General features: G+C 39.8%; 1 protein-coding gene across 1 annotated transcript in view; it reads right to left on the minus strand.

Moving 5' to 3' along the window:
• TTC39C (tetratricopeptide repeat domain 39C) overlaps positions 1-18,063 on the minus strand; it is a 138,785-nt gene continuing 120,722 nt past the window's right edge. The window contains exons 9-14 of the mRNA XM_007935578.2: positions 11,275-11,384; positions 9,649-9,772; positions 5,130-5,227; positions 2,884-2,988; positions 934-972; positions 1-90 (exon numbers count right to left, since the gene is read on the minus strand). Coding sequence (XP_007933769.1) covers positions 1-90; positions 934-972; positions 2,884-2,988; positions 5,130-5,227; positions 9,649-9,772; positions 11,275-11,384 — 566 coding nt within the window. The remainder of the gene's footprint in view (positions 91-933; positions 973-2,883; positions 2,989-5,129; positions 5,228-9,648; positions 9,773-11,274; positions 11,385-18,063) is intronic.

Consider the following 18,063-nt stretch of genomic DNA (forward strand, 5'->3'; position numbering starts at 1 on the left):
TCACTGAGGAACCAATTCCCTCAAAGAGGCCAGAGCAGCGTGGATGCGCACATGCAATCTGTTTTCAAAGTCGTAGCCAGAGAAGTCCTCCTGCAAGACCAAAGACAAATATTTATGGAATCTGTTAGCTAAGCTTTCATAGGGCACGGCAGTATAAGCCACATTCAATTTTCTACCTCCCAATAAAGGCTTCTCATCTATTTGATCTTATTTCCCAAACCTCAAACTTTCTTTTCTTTTCTTCCTTTTTTTTTTAATGTCAACTGAATATCAATATTGTTTTCTTTGGAAAATTTTCCTCATGTTATCTCTGAAGCAGTAAGTAGTCTTAATACATGCTCAATGTAAAGTTACTGATTATTGTTGTTGTTATGTGCCGTCGAGTCGGACCTGACTCATAGTGACCCCTCCTTGGGTTTCCGAGGCAGTATCACTACGGAAGTAGATTGCCCCATCTTCCTTCCAAGGAGTGGCTTGTGGGTTTGAACCGCCAGGCTTCTGGTTAGCAGTCAAGTGCCTTAGGCATTATGCTACCAGAGCTCCCTACTGATTATTAGGCTTTCTTAATTCAAGAATACAGTTTTGAAAGCAAAGTTATTTTCCCACTAAAACACTTTTTGTGGGACTACAGTGTTTATAAAATAGGATGAACTAATGAATAGGAGTTTCTTATGACACTGGTAACTTTACTTAAAGATCCATAGAGATACCCTCCTCAGAAACCCAAGGAGGAGTCACTACGAGTCAGAACCGACTCGATGGCAGTGAGTTTGGTTTTTTGGGTTTGCTGATTCAGTTAGTTACCTCTTCTCCTATCAAGAACTATTACCAACCAGAACAATTATTTTTACAAAATTTCTTGAATTCAGACTCAGATGTATGCTTCAGAGGATACAAAGGGCCAGTGGAAAGAGGTAGATCCGGCATTTTTACCTTTGCCTGAAGGAGTAGAGTTCTGCCTCTGGCTACTGTCTACAGAGGTAAGAAAAAAATATATTACCTCTTAATAAACACAACCATATATATACAGGAAACAACAGGAAGACATGTTCATTAAAGCAAACATTGTAGACAGACAAGTGGGTCAGTTTCTCAATCAAGTATAATGACTCCATTTCTCTTCAATATAAAGATGTTCATTAGTTTATATGAAGGCATCATATGATAAATCATTTTTCATAGTCTACATTATTATTTTAGAACAGGAAACAACCTAAAAGAGTTATAATTACTTAGTTTAAAATCTTACCAAACACTTAAAATTGATTATAACCAAAAGGTTTTACTTGAAATTAGTAAATTATATTTCCTTTGACAGTATTATAAATGAGGCCATCAATTTCATTTATATTTCAAGAAACAGGCCAGATCTGTTACATTATATACATGTATGTATATGAATATGTATATTAAGAGTAAAATTTTCATTAAAATAAAGAATATAATGACAGTAATTTCTACCCACATTCATAAAAACTGTCTTCTGTTTCGATAAAATAAGACTTTCAAATTAAAAGACTTTCTAACTAAAAGCCTATTTTGGCAAGGTAAGTTAAATGTTTAAAATTGAGGATACAGCCATATTTCTTTGATTTAGCCTAGTTTTTACAAAGTTCATATATTTAAGAGCTTAGTTGAATTTAATGAAGTATTAGAATTTTATAAAGGCAATATTATATAACTGAGCTCCTAAAACAAAGTACCAAACAAATTTAGGCACTACTGAAATCTATTTAAAAAACAAACCACCAAAAACAAAAACAAAAAACTACCCCACTGTATGAATTTAAATATACATCTTAATTGTTGTTGTTGTTATATGCCATCGACTCATAGCAACCCCTCCCCTTGGGTTTCCCAGGCGATATCACTATGGAAGTAGATTGCCCAACCTTCCTTCTGAGGACTGGCTGGTGGGTTTGAACTGCCAGCCTTCTGGTTAGCAGTCAAGTGCCTTAGGCATTATGCTATCAGAGCTCCCATACATCGTAATAGTAACCATCAATTTAATTTTGTATTGTAATCTAAAATTTTCAAAGCAATCAAACACTATTGAAAAACCAGAAACAAACAAAAACCCAGACCCATTGAGTTCTAGTTGATTCCGACACATAGCGACCCTACCCAACAGAGCAGAACTGCTCCATAGGGTTTCTAAAGTTGGAATCTTTACAGAACTGCTTCTGTAAAGAAGTAAGATATGGTAGTAAGAACTGCCATATCTTTTTCCCATGGAGCGGCTGGTGGGTTCTAACTGCTGACCTTTCAGTTTGCAGCTGAGCACTTAACCACTGTATCCCTATGGCTCCTTTATCTTACTATAATTTTTATTAAATTGGCAAGGAAAATATTATTCAACTTTACACAGTAAGAAAAAAAAAGTAAGTTGTTAAGTAATTTAATCAGTGTCAAACACTAAATGCCCAGGCTAGTATCATAATTTAATTGTGTTCTTCTGAAAAAACCACACTACATCACATAGTAGGAGCTCTGGTAGCCTAGTACCTAAGGCATTTGACTGCTAACCAGAAGGCTGGCAGTTCAAACCCACCAGTCATGCCTCAGAAGGAAGAATGGGCAATCTATTTCCATAGAGATGCTGTCTCAGAAACCCAAGGAGGGGTCACTATGAAAAAGGCAATATTTTTCCCTAAAATCAATCATTATCTAAAAAGTTACTTTATAATTCTAATTCCAGAGAAGAAATTCTCTGCTTAAAAAGAAAGATTTGTAGCTTCTTGGATTCTCCTAAAGTGAAACCAAGGAAAACAAAAGAAAGAATACTATGTTCAATCCAACTATTTTAAATAAAGAATGCTTTGTCCCTGCTCATCTGCACATCTCTCAGGGTGAAGAGTATTTTAAGAATATGTAAGAGCTTACCTCTGGTTTGTCTAACAGAAGACAGCCAAGTTCATAGCAAGCATAGGGCTGAACATACAAGTTATTCTGACGACATAATTCATCTTTAACAGCTCTCTGAAAGAACTGAAAGCAAATAATACAAATGTTATTGGTATGAATTCATTTTCCCACTTAGTTTAAGGCTCATCATAATCTTCAGGAGGCAGGACCGAAAGAAGACTCGGCTTCTTTATTCTATATCACATTTTCTCTTCTTTTCTCATCTTCATTCCCTTCCATCAATTCCAATTCACAGCTCTGGTAACCCTCATCCCTTCATTCTTAGAAGTCCTTTACATGCTTCTCTAGTGAGTGTCCTCCAGAGTTTCCTCATCAGCCAACCCCTTTTGGGCTATTTATTTTTCCAGGAAACACACCAGCCTGTACTGAATTTATTACTGCGAACTCTGCATCTCAAAGTCTGAACATCACCACTTTCATATTTAAAGCAGAGAGCCAACAAGCCAAGAACCAACTCTTCACATGTGAAGCATCATACTGGTACTTAAATGTGTCCTCTCAAATAAGCCTTTTGGACCCGTGTCATTACTTTAGTGTGTTCCACACTGAGAGATTAATTTAAAAGTATAATATGAGTGCATCAATGGTCTAGGATTTAAAAGCCAAAAATCTCTCACTACAGAACTCTCCCAAATAGCAATCAAAATAATATGAAGATAAATTCTTAAAAATATCCAACCAAACAAATGAAAATATCAGTTAGAAAAAAGGCTTATACTATATTTGAGAACAATTAACAGTTCTTATTCATATATTAAGAGGTCTGATGGTATAGTGGATAAAGCACTTGACTGATAACCAGAAGGTCAGCAGTTCAAATCCACCAGCTGCTCTACCGAAAGATCACGGGACAATCTACTTCTATAAAGATTTACAGTCTCAGAAACCCAAGGGGGTCACTATGAGTCGGAAATGACCCAATGGCAGTGAGTTTGGTGGGTTTTTTTTTTTTACTATTCATATATTATGTCACAGAATATCCTAAACCTCCAACATTCAGATGATACAACCTTGCTTGCTGAAAGTGAAGAGGACTTGAAGCACTTGTTGATGAAGATCAAACTTCACAGCCTTTACAGTACAGATTAAAACTCAACATAAAGAAATAAAAAATCTTCACAACTGGACCAATATGCAACATCATGATAAATGGAGGAAAGAGTGAAGTTGCCAAGGATTTTATTTTATTTGGACCCACAATCAATGCATGGAAGCAGCAGTGAAGACATCAAATCATTATTATTATTTTCATTGGACATAACTGCTTTAAAAAGACCTCTTTAACATGTTAAAAGTTAAAGATGTCACTTTTAAGACTAAGGTACACCTGATTCAAGCCATGGTATTTTCAATTGCTTCATATGCATACAAAAGATGAATAAGGAAGACTGAAGAAAAATTGATGCCTTTGAATTATGGTGTTTGCAAAGAACATTGAATATACCATGGACTGCCAGAAGAATGAACAAGTCTGTCTCGGAAAAAGCGCTGCCAGAATGCTACTTAGAAGAGAAGGTGGCAAGACTTCATCTCATGTACTGTGGACATGTTATCAGGAGGTACCAGTCCCTGGAGAAGACATCATGTTTGGTAAAGTAGAGGGTCAGCAAAAAAGACGACAACCCTCAATGAGATGGACTGACACAGTGGCTGCAACGATGAGGTCAAACAGCCAAGACTATGAGGATGGCACAGGGCTGAGCAGCGTTTCATTCTGTTGTGCACAGGGTCGCCATGAGTCAGAGCTGACTGGACAGCACCTAACAACAGCAACAACAACACACCTTTCCAGCCCTCATCACCAGTCCTGCCTCAGCAATCTGCAGGTATGAAGAGAGAGGAAAAGTGAACACATGCCGATAAGCCTGATCGTTTTTGAATTTCTTTAACTTATAAGGCTTCAGTCAGTTCTTCACTGCCTTCTTATTTCTCCCTTTCTCCAATTGAGACTGTCATCTCTGATAAACAGCCAGTGCCAGAGAAGAAGCCCCTATGTAAAGAAGTATTCCATTACAGAATCTGAACTTACATTAAAACCAGTATTAACTATCATCAGCTTCCAGCAACTCAAACTGACAAAAAATTAAATAAAGTGGTTTAAAGTTCAAATGAAAATACTTTTTCATTTTTCTTATTCACAAGAGCATATATGTAGGTGTCTGTGATTGATTTCCTTTAGCCACAACAACAGTATTAACAGTTACCTGAACAGCATCCTCTGAGTTTCCTAGACATTTGTGTATGGCACCAAGAAGCAAATACTTTAATCCAACAACAGATGAATCATCCACTTCATGGCAAGCTTAAAGAGAAGAGGAATGAAAACAGCAGGAAGGAAACACATTCACTTAATATCCTCAACATCATCAGCAGTCAAGTAAACATTTCATTGTTTAGCTAACTTGTTCAGTTCTGTTGCTGCCCCTGAAACCCAGGAGGTGGTATCCCTTCCTCATTCACAAGTAAGCATCCTTAATCAAAGAAAGGGCACTAAGTCAAACTTAATTAATCACATTAATTTCAACAAATATGCAACAGGCACCTTTATATGTGGTATGAGGTCACTGAGAGGGTATCAGACCTGAACCCTCCATGTCAAGAAGCTTGCCATATACTGTGCAGTCATCACATATGTCTGAGGATGCTACGGAAGTTCTCCAAGGAAACAGAAAGGATGGAAAGTGGAAACATACTGGACGTAATAGAGGAGGAACGATCATGATGTAATTATTTCTATGAGTCAGTACAGAACTTGAGATTTGATATGATTACGTGTGTGTGTGTGTGTGTGTGTAAGAATATGTATACCCCCTATACACACACACACACACACATATTACTCAAAATTACAGAATAAGTAACTGGAAGAGCGGTGTAGGAAGACTAATGAGGAAGTAAGTATGAAGGAGAATAGAGTTTGAACCTGTACAAGCAAGTTTTCCCCCAAGTGCCAGGCTGGGGATGCCCCCACATAAAAAGATGTCAAAAGATTTTAGGCAGCAGGGTCAAAGAAAGGAAATGCAGTTCATCCACACTCCCATTCTATAGTTAACTGAGCACCTACTATGTGCCAGGCAGTTCTGGGTGCTTGGAATATAGCAGTGACCAAAACAGGTAAGCATTCCTGCCCTCAGGAGGCTTACATTGGGTGGGAAAGACAGGCAATAAAAACAAAAGAAAGTAGGTAAAATACTGTTTTTACGTAAGTGTAACTCTGCTGAGGTGAAAAAATAAAGCAAGGAAGGCGTGAGTGTTGGAGATAGTGTTTAAGCTTCACTGAAAAGGTGATGTGAGGAACAGCTGAACACAGATCTGGAGGAAATAGTAAACGAGCCACGTGGACGTTTGGGGGAGGAGTGTGCCCAGGCAGAGAATACGAGTACAAGGCACCAAGGCCAACATGTGCCTGGTGTGTTCAAGAACAGTAAGGAGGGGTGAGGCTGGAGCCCAGTGAGCAAGAGGAGAGAACAGTGAGAGGGAACAGAGTTCGGGGGGTTTCAGGTTTTAGGGTATTGCAGGCCACTGAATGGACCTGGGCTTTCACCTTGAGTGAGCTGATAGACCTTGAGAGGGTTTTGAGAAGTGGATTGATATGATATGGCTTAGGTTTTAATAGGATAATTCTGTATGCTATAATTAGAATAGAGAATATCTTAAAAATGCAGAAGAAGAATACAGTGGAGGGGGTGGGGTGGGGTGGGGGCAAAGGGCTATGTATGAATGAATCCACAAGTCAGGGATATAAGAATCTAACTAGCTCTGCTGAGAAAGGGAGTTTCAGATGAGGGCTTTGATAAACTGAGTGCCTAAAATTAGATAAGCTTCACACAAAGGGTTTAATGAATGCGTAGGATCGACATCACCCATCAACTTTTTCTGGAACTTATTTCTGTCTAAGAAGCTCTGATGGCACCAGTGGTTAAGGCATTCAGGTACTAACCTGAAAAGGTCAGCAGTTTTAACCCACCAGCTACTCCATAGGAGAAAGACGTAGCAGCAGTCTGCTTCCTTAAAGATCTACAGCCTTGGAAACCCTATGGGACAGTTCTGTTCTGCCCCATAGGATTGCCATGACTTGGAATCGACTCAGTGGTAGTGGGTTTGATTTTGGGTATTTCTGTATAAAGATGTCACCATTCTCTATTATGTTTATGTCAATTTGGATCATTACTGCTTAACTAGGGAGTGATGTAATCTAACGACTAGATCTCAGTTTTAATTAATATTTAACAAAGATATTAAATAATTCTCTCCTGTTTATTCCAGAACCTGACTCCCTCTCCATGACCACATCTTTGTGGCCAATTTGTTTCTGTTGATACCTGCAAAGGGGTTCAGAGAATGTTTAGTCAAATCTCATTTAAGCAACAATCATTCTTGTGCCTGTCAACTATTGCCAATCTTATATTGGCATTTATAACTTTGATTGTCTCTAAACAGATGATCCTACATGTGTGCCTTAAAATAACACTTAAAATCTTTTATAGTCCCTCTGAATTAGATATTGGTAGGTACTCTATACTTGATTGAAAGAGGGATGAATTTAAAATCCTACAAATCCTTTTTTAATGAACACAGCAGACCTTTATCCATCCATGAAGACTGTTTCCTTTCAAGTAGTCCTCCTGGGAGGGTTGCACACACCCAATTCAACTTCAGGACCACTGTACAAAACTCCCTTTGGACTTGTATTTCTTTGACCTCTGGACTATCAAGACTGGCAAACTTCTCACCTTTGAAAGTGGACTTCTTTGGAATCACACAAAACACATCAGCAGGGAAGCTGATGTTAAGGCTTATGAATCAATGGATAATGCCATATTTGGTTAAAAACAAGTGTGACCATAGAGAAATCTGACAAATGTCCCATGGTAGCATATAAACAAGTTCTAGATTAAAGCAAAAATATGAATACTATATCTCTTTTGATACAGGGCAGCATATATGTGAATAAGAGTGTATTTCTGAAGATAAGTACTTTCTACATAGCCCTTCTTTTTGGCACATATCCACTTTTATTTTAACCCAGCAGTCTCATGTTGTAACCACACTCCTAGCTGCATCACTTAAATATCTTCACACTCCCAGGAACAGATGGCTTTGTGTTGGAGAGCTGAAGCCTTGCTACTTCATTTGTTGTCCTCAGCCCAGCAGCAGACACTCCCTCCTGTGTGACTGGGCAAATCTCTTCACTTTTCTGAGTCTCAGTTTCCTCATTAGAAAATGGGTATGATAATCCTGTCTGTCTGTCCTCCTCCCTGGGCTGCAGAGTGGGGAAAATTAAATAATTTGCCAGACTGTAAGGTGTCATTCAAATGTCTGTCATTTAACCTTTCAAAGAAAAATAACTTTATTTTTTTAGTAACCAACAAAGTCCTATTATAATTAAAGATTTGGTTTACTCTCCCTATAAATTTTTCCTACCACTATAATATAAATGACTTTATCAAGGTTATATTACCCTAAACTATGGTCTTAGGTTATTTCAAATATATGAATTTATTATAAAATAAAGGGTATTAATTATACTTCTAGGTAGTCACCCAAGAGAAATGTGCATGTATGTCCACACAAAAGACTTGTATACTTATGTTGTATGCTTATGTTCATAGAAGATTTCCTCATGATAGCTAAACACTAGAAACAAATCACACATCCATCAACAGACCATTTTTGTTGAATAAACAAATTGTTGTATAGCTATAGCCATATTCTGGTAACCTGGGTAGCACAAACGGTTTGTGCTCAGCTACTAACCTGAAAGTCAGCAGTGTGACCCTACCCAAGAGCACTGCAGAAGAAAGGCCTGGTGGGCTGCTTCTATACAGATTACAGCCAAGGAAACCCTATGGAGTACAGTTCTACTCTGTAACGTATGAGTTCACCATGAGTTGGAAGGGCCTGACAGCAATGGTGATTTTTTGGATAGCTAAATGATGAAATACTACTCTACAAGTGAAAGGAACACACGACAGATACAGGCTACAACACGGATACAATGGATAAATCTTGCAGACGTTAAATTGAGGAAATGAATTCAGGGGCAAAGAAATACATGCTGTATGGCTCCATCTGTATGAAGTTCAAGGATAGGTACAACTATCTATGGAGATCAAAATCACAACAGTGGTTGACATGGGATGGGGTAGGCTGGAAAGGGGCACAAGGGAAATTTTAGGGGTGGTGGAAATGTTCTGTATCTTGATAATGGTGGATACCATGCTATACTTATCTATCATTAGGAAAAATATGTATGCTTCCATGGCCATAAAATTAATGACATGTATAATAAGTGTGCATTGTACACCCATATACTAAATGTGCATCAGTCCTAAGAATGCAAGTGTGTCTGTGTGACCTAGTGCCCCCTACTCCTATCACCTAAGCAACTGAATTTTCTTAGTCTCTCTCTGGTACCGTAGTGCCTAAGGCACTTGACCGTTAACCAGAAGCTGGCGGTTCAAACTCATCAGCCACTTCTTGGAAGGAAGATGAGGCAATCTCCTTCGGTAGTGATACTGCCTTGGAAACCCAAGGAGGGGTCACTATGTGTTGGGTCTGACTCAACAGTATATAACAACAACAACAACATACCATTTATATAAGAATGACAGGTTTGTGGTAGAGCTTTAGCCTGAGTCACATAACATTAATGACAAACTGAAGAAAGTAGTGCCAAAAAACAAGCCAATGTATACAGTGACTTTTTTTTTTTTTTTTTACCTTGACTCATCCTCTGTAGGTTGGGAAAGGAACAGTTTGGAAGGGCTTTCCACAAGTATAACACTTCAATAGATGCCAGCACACAGAGCACTCTGGTTGGCGTTTGTTTCCGAAATCTCTCTGCCTGCAAGTAGTCAGAATGATTAGGCCACATTTTTCTAAAACAACTGAAAATAAAAATACGCCTTTGAAATATTTAAAAATGCATAGTTCATAGTTAATGTAACTGCCCTGTCTTATTCCCCATAAAGCCGAAGGTTTGTCATATGTGGTGGCTTGCTTGTGGCTATGATGTTGGGAGCTATACCACCAGCATTTCAAATACCAGCAGGGTCATCTATGGTGGACAGGGGCTTCTACACTAAGACAGACTAGGAAGAAAGACCTGGCAATCTACTCCAAAAGTTAGCCAATTAAAATCCTGTGGATCAAACAATACTGCCTGAGACTTGAACTAGCTTACTTTGGACTAGTCATTAGGAAGAACCAATCGATGGAGAAGGGCATCATGTTCGGTAAAGCAGACGGCCAGTGAAGGCAAGGGAAACCCTTAATGGGAGGGACTAATATAGGACTTGCAACATTGGCCTCCAACATACTAAAGATCATGGAGATGGTGCAGGACTCGGCAATAGTTCATTCTGTTACATATGGGGTCGCCATGAGTCTGTCAACCCTGTGCCAATGACAACAACAAGCTCTCCCCTATAAAACTAAAAACGAAAATTTCTCTATATGTTTTAAAATTGTGCTCTCCAAGTTTTAACATATTGGTATATATAATTTTCATTCCATATTCAATTCAGTCTACTATCAAGATCCAGGGTATAATCTGGAAACTTGGGGATGAAATCACATTCATCTTAGTTTAAATCTATGGAATTCATAAAATTTGACTGATAAAAAATAACTCGATGGGTCTATTGAGGGGACAAACACTAGATGCCTTTCAGACACAGTTCTACTGACTTCTTAATTTTCCAATTAGCCCCAGTACTCTCAGTTGCATTCCACATTATATTCTAATTTATACACAAAATAATTTATTAAATGTTTATTCAATAAAATCTTATAAAACTAAAATCATGGGAAAATAAGGATAAGGTAAGATGGATGTAACCCAAGGTAATTCAGGTAAATTTCATCCTTAAAACTACAGAATAAATTAGAGACATTATCTCTACAGTTCTCTGCTGGCATAGTTGATGCACACTTTTGTTTTTTATTAAGTCAAAATATGGCATGTTCACTCATTTGACCACCAGACTTTCTGTATCTCTCCCCCTGGCCCTCCTCATTTATATCTTTCTGCAACAACTTAACTTTGCCTCTCCAGACATGGTCATCAGCTCTGCAGAGTCTGTAATGTCTCTACTCATTACAAAGCAGCAGCAGCAGCATATGCTGTAATTATTTGCAGCAAAACAAGGATTTTCTATTCAGAGCAGAACTATGATCATAGGAGTAAATTCTCTCCCCTGTAATGAACTGCAACTTACATGGCAAGTAAGTCTTGAACATGATCTCCTAAAATCTATCCAAGGTAGTAAAATCTATCCAAGTATCCTAAAATCTGTTACAAAACCCATTAGAAATAATACCCCAGAGGAAAAGGCTTTAACCTACCTTTTTCACTGAGAACTGTTCAATCTGATTGTTTTTCCTTTTGAAGAGTTTTTGAACCTCTTTAAAGACAATCTGTGCCCCATCCACATCACCAGTGGCTCCCTGACATACTGTAAGAAATCACAGTATTATGGGGGGGAAATTATCACTAAAGGTGGCACAAACAGTTTATATTTAGCTACTAACGGAAACACTGGCAGTTTCTGTGTTCTTTTTGTGAAAGAAAGGACTTCTGTAAGATTAATTAAAAACAAACACCTCACTGCTATCAACTTGATTCATAGTGACCTCCATTGGGTTTCTGAGGTGGTAAATCTTTACAGAATTAGATTGCTCCATCTTCCTTCTACAGAGCACCTGATGGGTTTGAACCACCAACCTTCTGGGAAGCAGTCTAATGCCTTAGGCACTTTAGCACCAGAGCTCTTTTCTGTAAGATCATAGGCACTGAAAACCCATGGAGCCCAGGTCTACTGACACACATGGGGCCGCCATGAGTTGGAACTGACTCCACGGCAATACATTTGTTTGTTCGTTACCTATACCTTTGCTAATGATACTTAGAAAATGTTACCATGGTATTGGCGGTGGGTACAAATATTTTTAAAAGGCAGCGACAGAAAGCAATGCATCATCTTCTGCATAGTCAGTCCGCTGATTCCACACCTATTTCCCAGGTGCCTGTGCTCCCAGAGTTTCGAGGGACATAGGAGTTGGGGTCTTGTTCTCTTGTTGGAGAGACAATCTTACACATAAAAAAATCCCAAGCTAGTGTCACAGGAGTGTACAACCCAACTGAAGCCCACATATTCAGGAAGTGGAATAAAAAGAAATCTAGCAAAGACCTGTCTTAGAGGCAGTACAGCCAGGATGCTCCTTAGAAGCAAGGATGGCAAGACTCTGACTCTCATACTTTGGGTTTGGTGTCAGGAGGGACCGCTCCTCGAGAAGGACATCATGTTTGGTAAAGTGGCAGAACCAAAAACCACACTCACTGCTGTCGAGTCGGACGCGACTCACAGCGAACCCTCCTTGGGTTTCTGAGGCAGTATCACTACCGAAGTAGATTGCCCAACCTTCCTTCCGAGGAGTGGCTGGTAGATATGAACCATCAGCCTTCTGGTTAGCAGTCAAGCGCCTTAGGCACTACACCACCAGAATGGAAGGTTCAGTTAAAAAAAGAGCAAGACTCTCAACAAGATGGATTGACAAAGTGTCTTCAACAATGGGTTCAAGCACAGGTATGATCGTGAGGATGGGGCAGGACTGGGCAGGGTTCGTTCTGCTGTGCACAGGGTTATGTAAGTTGGAACAGACTCAACAGCACCTAACAACAGCAAGAGGAGAGAACAGTGAAGATCAGCAGACCACGAAAGCTTCGTGGCGGGAGGAGGCCATCAGCACACCTGGAAACTCAGGCATTAATTCTACACACGTCCACTGACCACACGCCACATATATACATATACATATGAGTCTCAAGGAAGACTGTGAAGAAGAGAAACACAGCTTGCATCTGAAAGAAATGTAAAATTCAGCTGAAGAGGTAACACACGCACATATACACATAATCATAACAACAATGCACACAGTAATAAGTGCCTTAAGGGGAGGAGAACCAAAGAGCTTTTAGAAAAGCTTCCAAACCAAAGAAGGGCTCATTTCTCTCTGGAGTGATCAGGAAAGGCTGTGAGGAGCTAGAAGTGCAGCTGAGCACTGAAGGATGAGCAACGTTTTGAGAGTCTGCATACTACCCTCATTTCACCCCAACCACAACAAAGACTCTTATTCATACTCTTATTGCCTAACCTATGTCCCCCTTCTCCCAACTTCACACCCAGCTTCCACCCCACCCACTTAATGACACTTTACTGACTACTCTTCGCCATCCTCTTCCCAATTCCTATGGCACTGAATCCATTTCTATTAATTGTTTGTTCTAGATTAGCCACCTGTTGTTTTTCACTTCCTGGGTGCAATCATATGTCGATCTGTTAGTTCCCCCTTCTTTATTCACACAGCCCTCTAACCTAGGTAGGCCCCGTACTCTGCATTTGTGGGCTTGGTCAAGCACGTTCCAGGGCCATGGCGTGTCAGAGGAGGGCAGCCAGCAGCGGGAGAAAGTCCTGCAGAACACTGAGGGCGGAGAGGAGAGGGGAAACCAGTGGAGCTCTATTAGGGACGAGGAGGGCCTAGGCTTAATGTTCAAAGGAAGGGACAACCCCATTTCCAGTTACAGGGGCAGCCCTGGTTCAAATGTGCGGATCCAAATGACATCATCCATTTCAGCTCTAACAGTTCCAAACCAAAAGGAAGCTCAATGATCATCCCGGATAAACAAATTCATCATTTTATAACAGAGGATGCAAAGGCCCAGGGAAGTTAAGTGACTTGTCTAAGGGTACACAGTAAACCAATGGGGAAAAAAAATTTTCTGCTGCCCCTAGCTCGAGGTCTTCTTCAGATAATTGAGAACCTTCTTAAAGAGGCACACATTTTTTAAAGAATGTCATAAACAGCGCGAGTATCAGTATCTGAATCACCCTTAGAAGTCTATAACACTAACACCTCAGACCCTGAACAAAACTACCTATTCCTCTCACAGTAAAGCCAGAGAATGCTTGAGAAGATGCAGATGTTTGAAAGTACCAGTCTCTGATCTACCCTAAAATCTGAAGGCTAAAGGCACTTGACTGCCAACCAGAAGGCTGGCAGTTCAAACCTACCAGCCACTCCTCAGAAGGAAGGTTGGGCAATCTACTTCCGTAGTGATACTGCCTCAGCAACCCAAGGAGGGGTCACTATGAGTCGGGTCCAACTCAACAGCACATAACAACAACAACAACAAACAGAACTTTGGACACTTGGCTATTCCATTAAGATTAAGTTTATACCACACATTGTAATACTCTAATTTTTTCATCTTGATATAATTATAAGCTTACAGAAAAGTTGCAAGAATAGTACAAGGAACTAAGGCTCCAGTGCCCATATTCTCCAGCTCTGCCTGTCACCATATACTTCACCACCCAACTCAAGTAGCAGCTCCCGCAAGCTGCCGTCTCTGATAGCTTGGCAGAAGTAATCCTTCCCTTTCTTTCGTGCTCTTTGTATTATAGCTACTCACACATACCACCCCGACAACATCTCCTCACAGAGGCAGAGTTAGTCTTTCATGACCATCATCTCCTAGTAGGGGAGAATTCATGTGGTGGACTTGGCTGCTAACTGAAAGGTCAGCAGTTTGAACCCAGCAGCTGCTCCTCAGAAGAAAGATGTGATAATCTGCTTTCATGAAGGCTACAACCTTTTTTCCTTAAGACGTTGTAGATAGAAACACTGTATGATCCAGCACACCCACTACAAGGTATATATCCTAGGGAAGTAAGAGCCATGACATGAACAGATACATGCAAACCCATGTTCATCGCAGCATGATTCACAGTAGCAAAAAGATGCAACCTAAGGGCCCATCAACAGATGAATGGATAAAAACTATGGTCCACACACACAATGGAATACTACGCAAAGTTAAAGAGTAACGACGAATCTGCAAAACACCTCATAACATGGATGAAACTTCAGGATATTATTCTGAGTGAAATTAGTCAGCCACCAAAAGACAATTATTGGATGAGACCACTGCTATAAAAAGTTAAGAAAAGTTTACACACAGAAAGAATTGTTCTTTGAAGGTTACCAGTAGGAAGGGAAGGGAGGGACGATCATGAACTACAAGACAGGCATGTATTAACTTGGGTAAAGGGAGAGGCAGTATGCAATAAGGGGGAGGTCAGCAGAAAATGGTCAAGGCAGTGGAAGAGAGAGAGGAGCACAGAGTTAAAGACAACAAAGGTGAACTCTATTATACACACAAAACGGGGTTGCCGAGGCAGTATCTCCATGGAAGTAGATTGCCCAGTCTTCCTTCTGAGGAGTGGCTAGTGAGTTTGAACCACCAGCCTTTTGGTTAGCAGTCAAGTGCCTTAGGCACTACGCCACAAGAGCTCCCACAATAATAGTAATAACAATAATTTACGAGTGGATGCACAGATACTCAATCTGAACAGGCGTGGGAAGGCAAATGGGACTACACTCATGAATATATTTAGGTTTGCCAGGGGATGTCTTTACCTATGTATTTATACATGTTTCAAATATATCCATGAATGTAGTAGTACAGGAGACAAAGTGATGAAAATGTTCTAATCATTACCAAATACCTTGAGGGACTCAGTCACTAGGTATAGAGGCTTAGAACCATAGTCCTGAAGGACACTAAGGTCAAGGGCATAACATATTCCACAAAGACAATGTTCATCCTACTTTGACAAGTAGAAACGAGAGTCTTAAAAGCTTGTGAGTGACTATCTAAGGTGTAACTATTGGCCTCTCCCTATCTAGAGCAAACAAGAGTGAAGAAAACCAAAGACATAAGGAAACAATTAGTCCAAAGGGCTAATGAAGCATGTGAATGCTAGCCTCCATAACCTTGAGAAGAGAAGAACTACATGGTACCCAGCTACACTTCTCACTGCTCTGAAAAGGATCACAGTAACAGATCCCAGATAGAGTAGGTGAAAATGTGGAACAAAACTATATAAATAAATAAACAAAAATAAATAAAGGCCAGGCTTATTGGTCTGATGAAGACTGGTGAAACCACCAAGTCTATGGCCCTTAGACACCCTTCAAGCTAAGAACTAAACTCAATTGCCATGACTCAACTTCCAAACAACAGACAGGCCTATAAGGTGAACAGTAGTATCATGAGGATATGCACTCATTAGAACAATCAAACATGTGAGATCAAGAGGACAGCATTTGCCCAGGGATAGAGCTAGGAAGGCAGGAGGGGATGAGAAGGAAGAATAAAGGGAAGGAGTGGGTGCAGAATGCTGTTACTGTGTGGGGATTGCAGTGAATGTCACAAAACAGATTATATATGAATTGCTGAATGGAAAAATAATTTGTTCTGTACACTTTTGCCCAAATTATAAATACAAAAAAAAAAAAAAAAAAAGGCAATAGCCTTGGAAACCCTATAGGGCAGTTCTATTCTTCCCTATGAGGTTTCCATGAGTCAGAATCACAACAACAATAACAACAACTAGCATCGTCATGGGATTTCCAATAGTTGGAGAACAAATGTTGTCCACCACTAACCTGTGCGTGTATTTCTTCATGTTCTATGTTCAATAAAGACTGAAAAAGATCATGTGACCTCACTACACTTTGACTGCTAGGCTATTGTAGAAGGCTCTCTTTTCTGGGCTATGTAATCCGAGTTCAACCCCCTTCATCTTCTTGGGTGCACCAAGGCCATGCAATAAATAACTGCTACGTTCCTCTGAGTTACTTCCAAATTCTATAAAAACAATTCTCAAAGTGCGAGTAATAGCAGACTAAGCAGTATATTGAAAATAATCTTGTTCAAACATCAAATACAGAGCCATAAGAAAATGATGTCCTACTGAGCTTGCCACCACTCTTCTGTCAGTTTGTTGTAATGTGGTAGCTCACATGTTGCTTTGATGCTGCATGCTATACCCTGGTGTTTCCAATACTAGCAGCGTCACTCATGGTTGACACGTTTCAGTGGAGCTTCCAGATTAAGACAGATAAGGAAGAAAAGTCTGGCAATCTACTTCAGAAATGTCTATGGGTCACAACAGAATACTGTCCAATATAGTACTAGAAGGTGAACCCTCCAGACTGGAAGGCACTCAAAACACACAGTGGCCATAAAAGTGGGTTCAAACACACCAATGATCATGAGGATGGCACAGGACCAGGGTACATTTCATTCTGTTTTGCCTGAGGTCACCAAGAGTTGGAGCCAACTTGAAGGCAACTAACAACAACAATAACTAGGATTTCAGTAAAGAGCGTAAGTCCAAGGGGATTTCTTGCTGGTTCTATTAAGACTGAGGCAAAGTCATGCAAATTTTAGGACATCCAAGAGATACACATACATACATACATACACACACACACACACACACATATAAAATATATTGACTAACAGTGACATATATATATATATATATATATATATAGACTGTTAGTCAATTCTATCCTATTGTAAATAGACCAACTAAAGGGATGCAGAGAAAGGAGAAGATGTTCCATTAAATCTAAACATTCAGAAGAATAAAGAGGTATATAATGTTTGGTTTAGTCTTGAATTATGAGGAAAATAATGGTTTATATGGTTGCATAATGAGAGTTCATTGTCAGTAGATAGATTCCCTCACATATTTGAAAAGGCTTACACAAAACTTGTTTGAAAGGCAGAGAATGTATGACCACTTGGGTTTCTTCAGTTGCACACTCTTCAATTCTAAGCCATGATAGCACACTGCAAGGCACCCTGATGGTGCAAGTGGCTAAGCACCCAACTGCTAACTGAAAGGCTGAAATTTCAAACCTACCACCAGCAGGAGAAAGATGCGGCAATCTGCTTCCATAAAGAGTTACAGCCTGGAAACTCTATAGGACAGTTCTACTCTGCTCTATAGGGTCACTTTGAGTTGGAATCAACCATTAAAAAAAAAACAACAAAAAAAAAACTCACTGTCATCGAGTTGGATCTGACTCATAGCGACCCCTCCTTGTGTTTCCGAGACGGTATCTCTGTGGAAGTAGATTGCCCAACTTTCCTTCCGCAGAGTGGCTGGTGGGTTTGAACCGTCATCCTTCTGGTTAGTACTCAAATGCCTTAGGCCCTTTGCCACCAGAACTCCATGGGATCAACTATGGCAATGGTTTTTTACTCTACAGCACAGT

Source organism: Orycteropus afer, unplaced genomic scaffold, assembly GCF_000298275.1.
Source record: "Orycteropus afer afer isolate SDZICR_OR568_19922 unplaced genomic scaffold, OryAfe1.0 scaffold00030, whole genome shotgun sequence".
NCBI lineage: Eukaryota > Metazoa > Chordata > Mammalia > Tubulidentata > Orycteropodidae > Orycteropus > Orycteropus afer.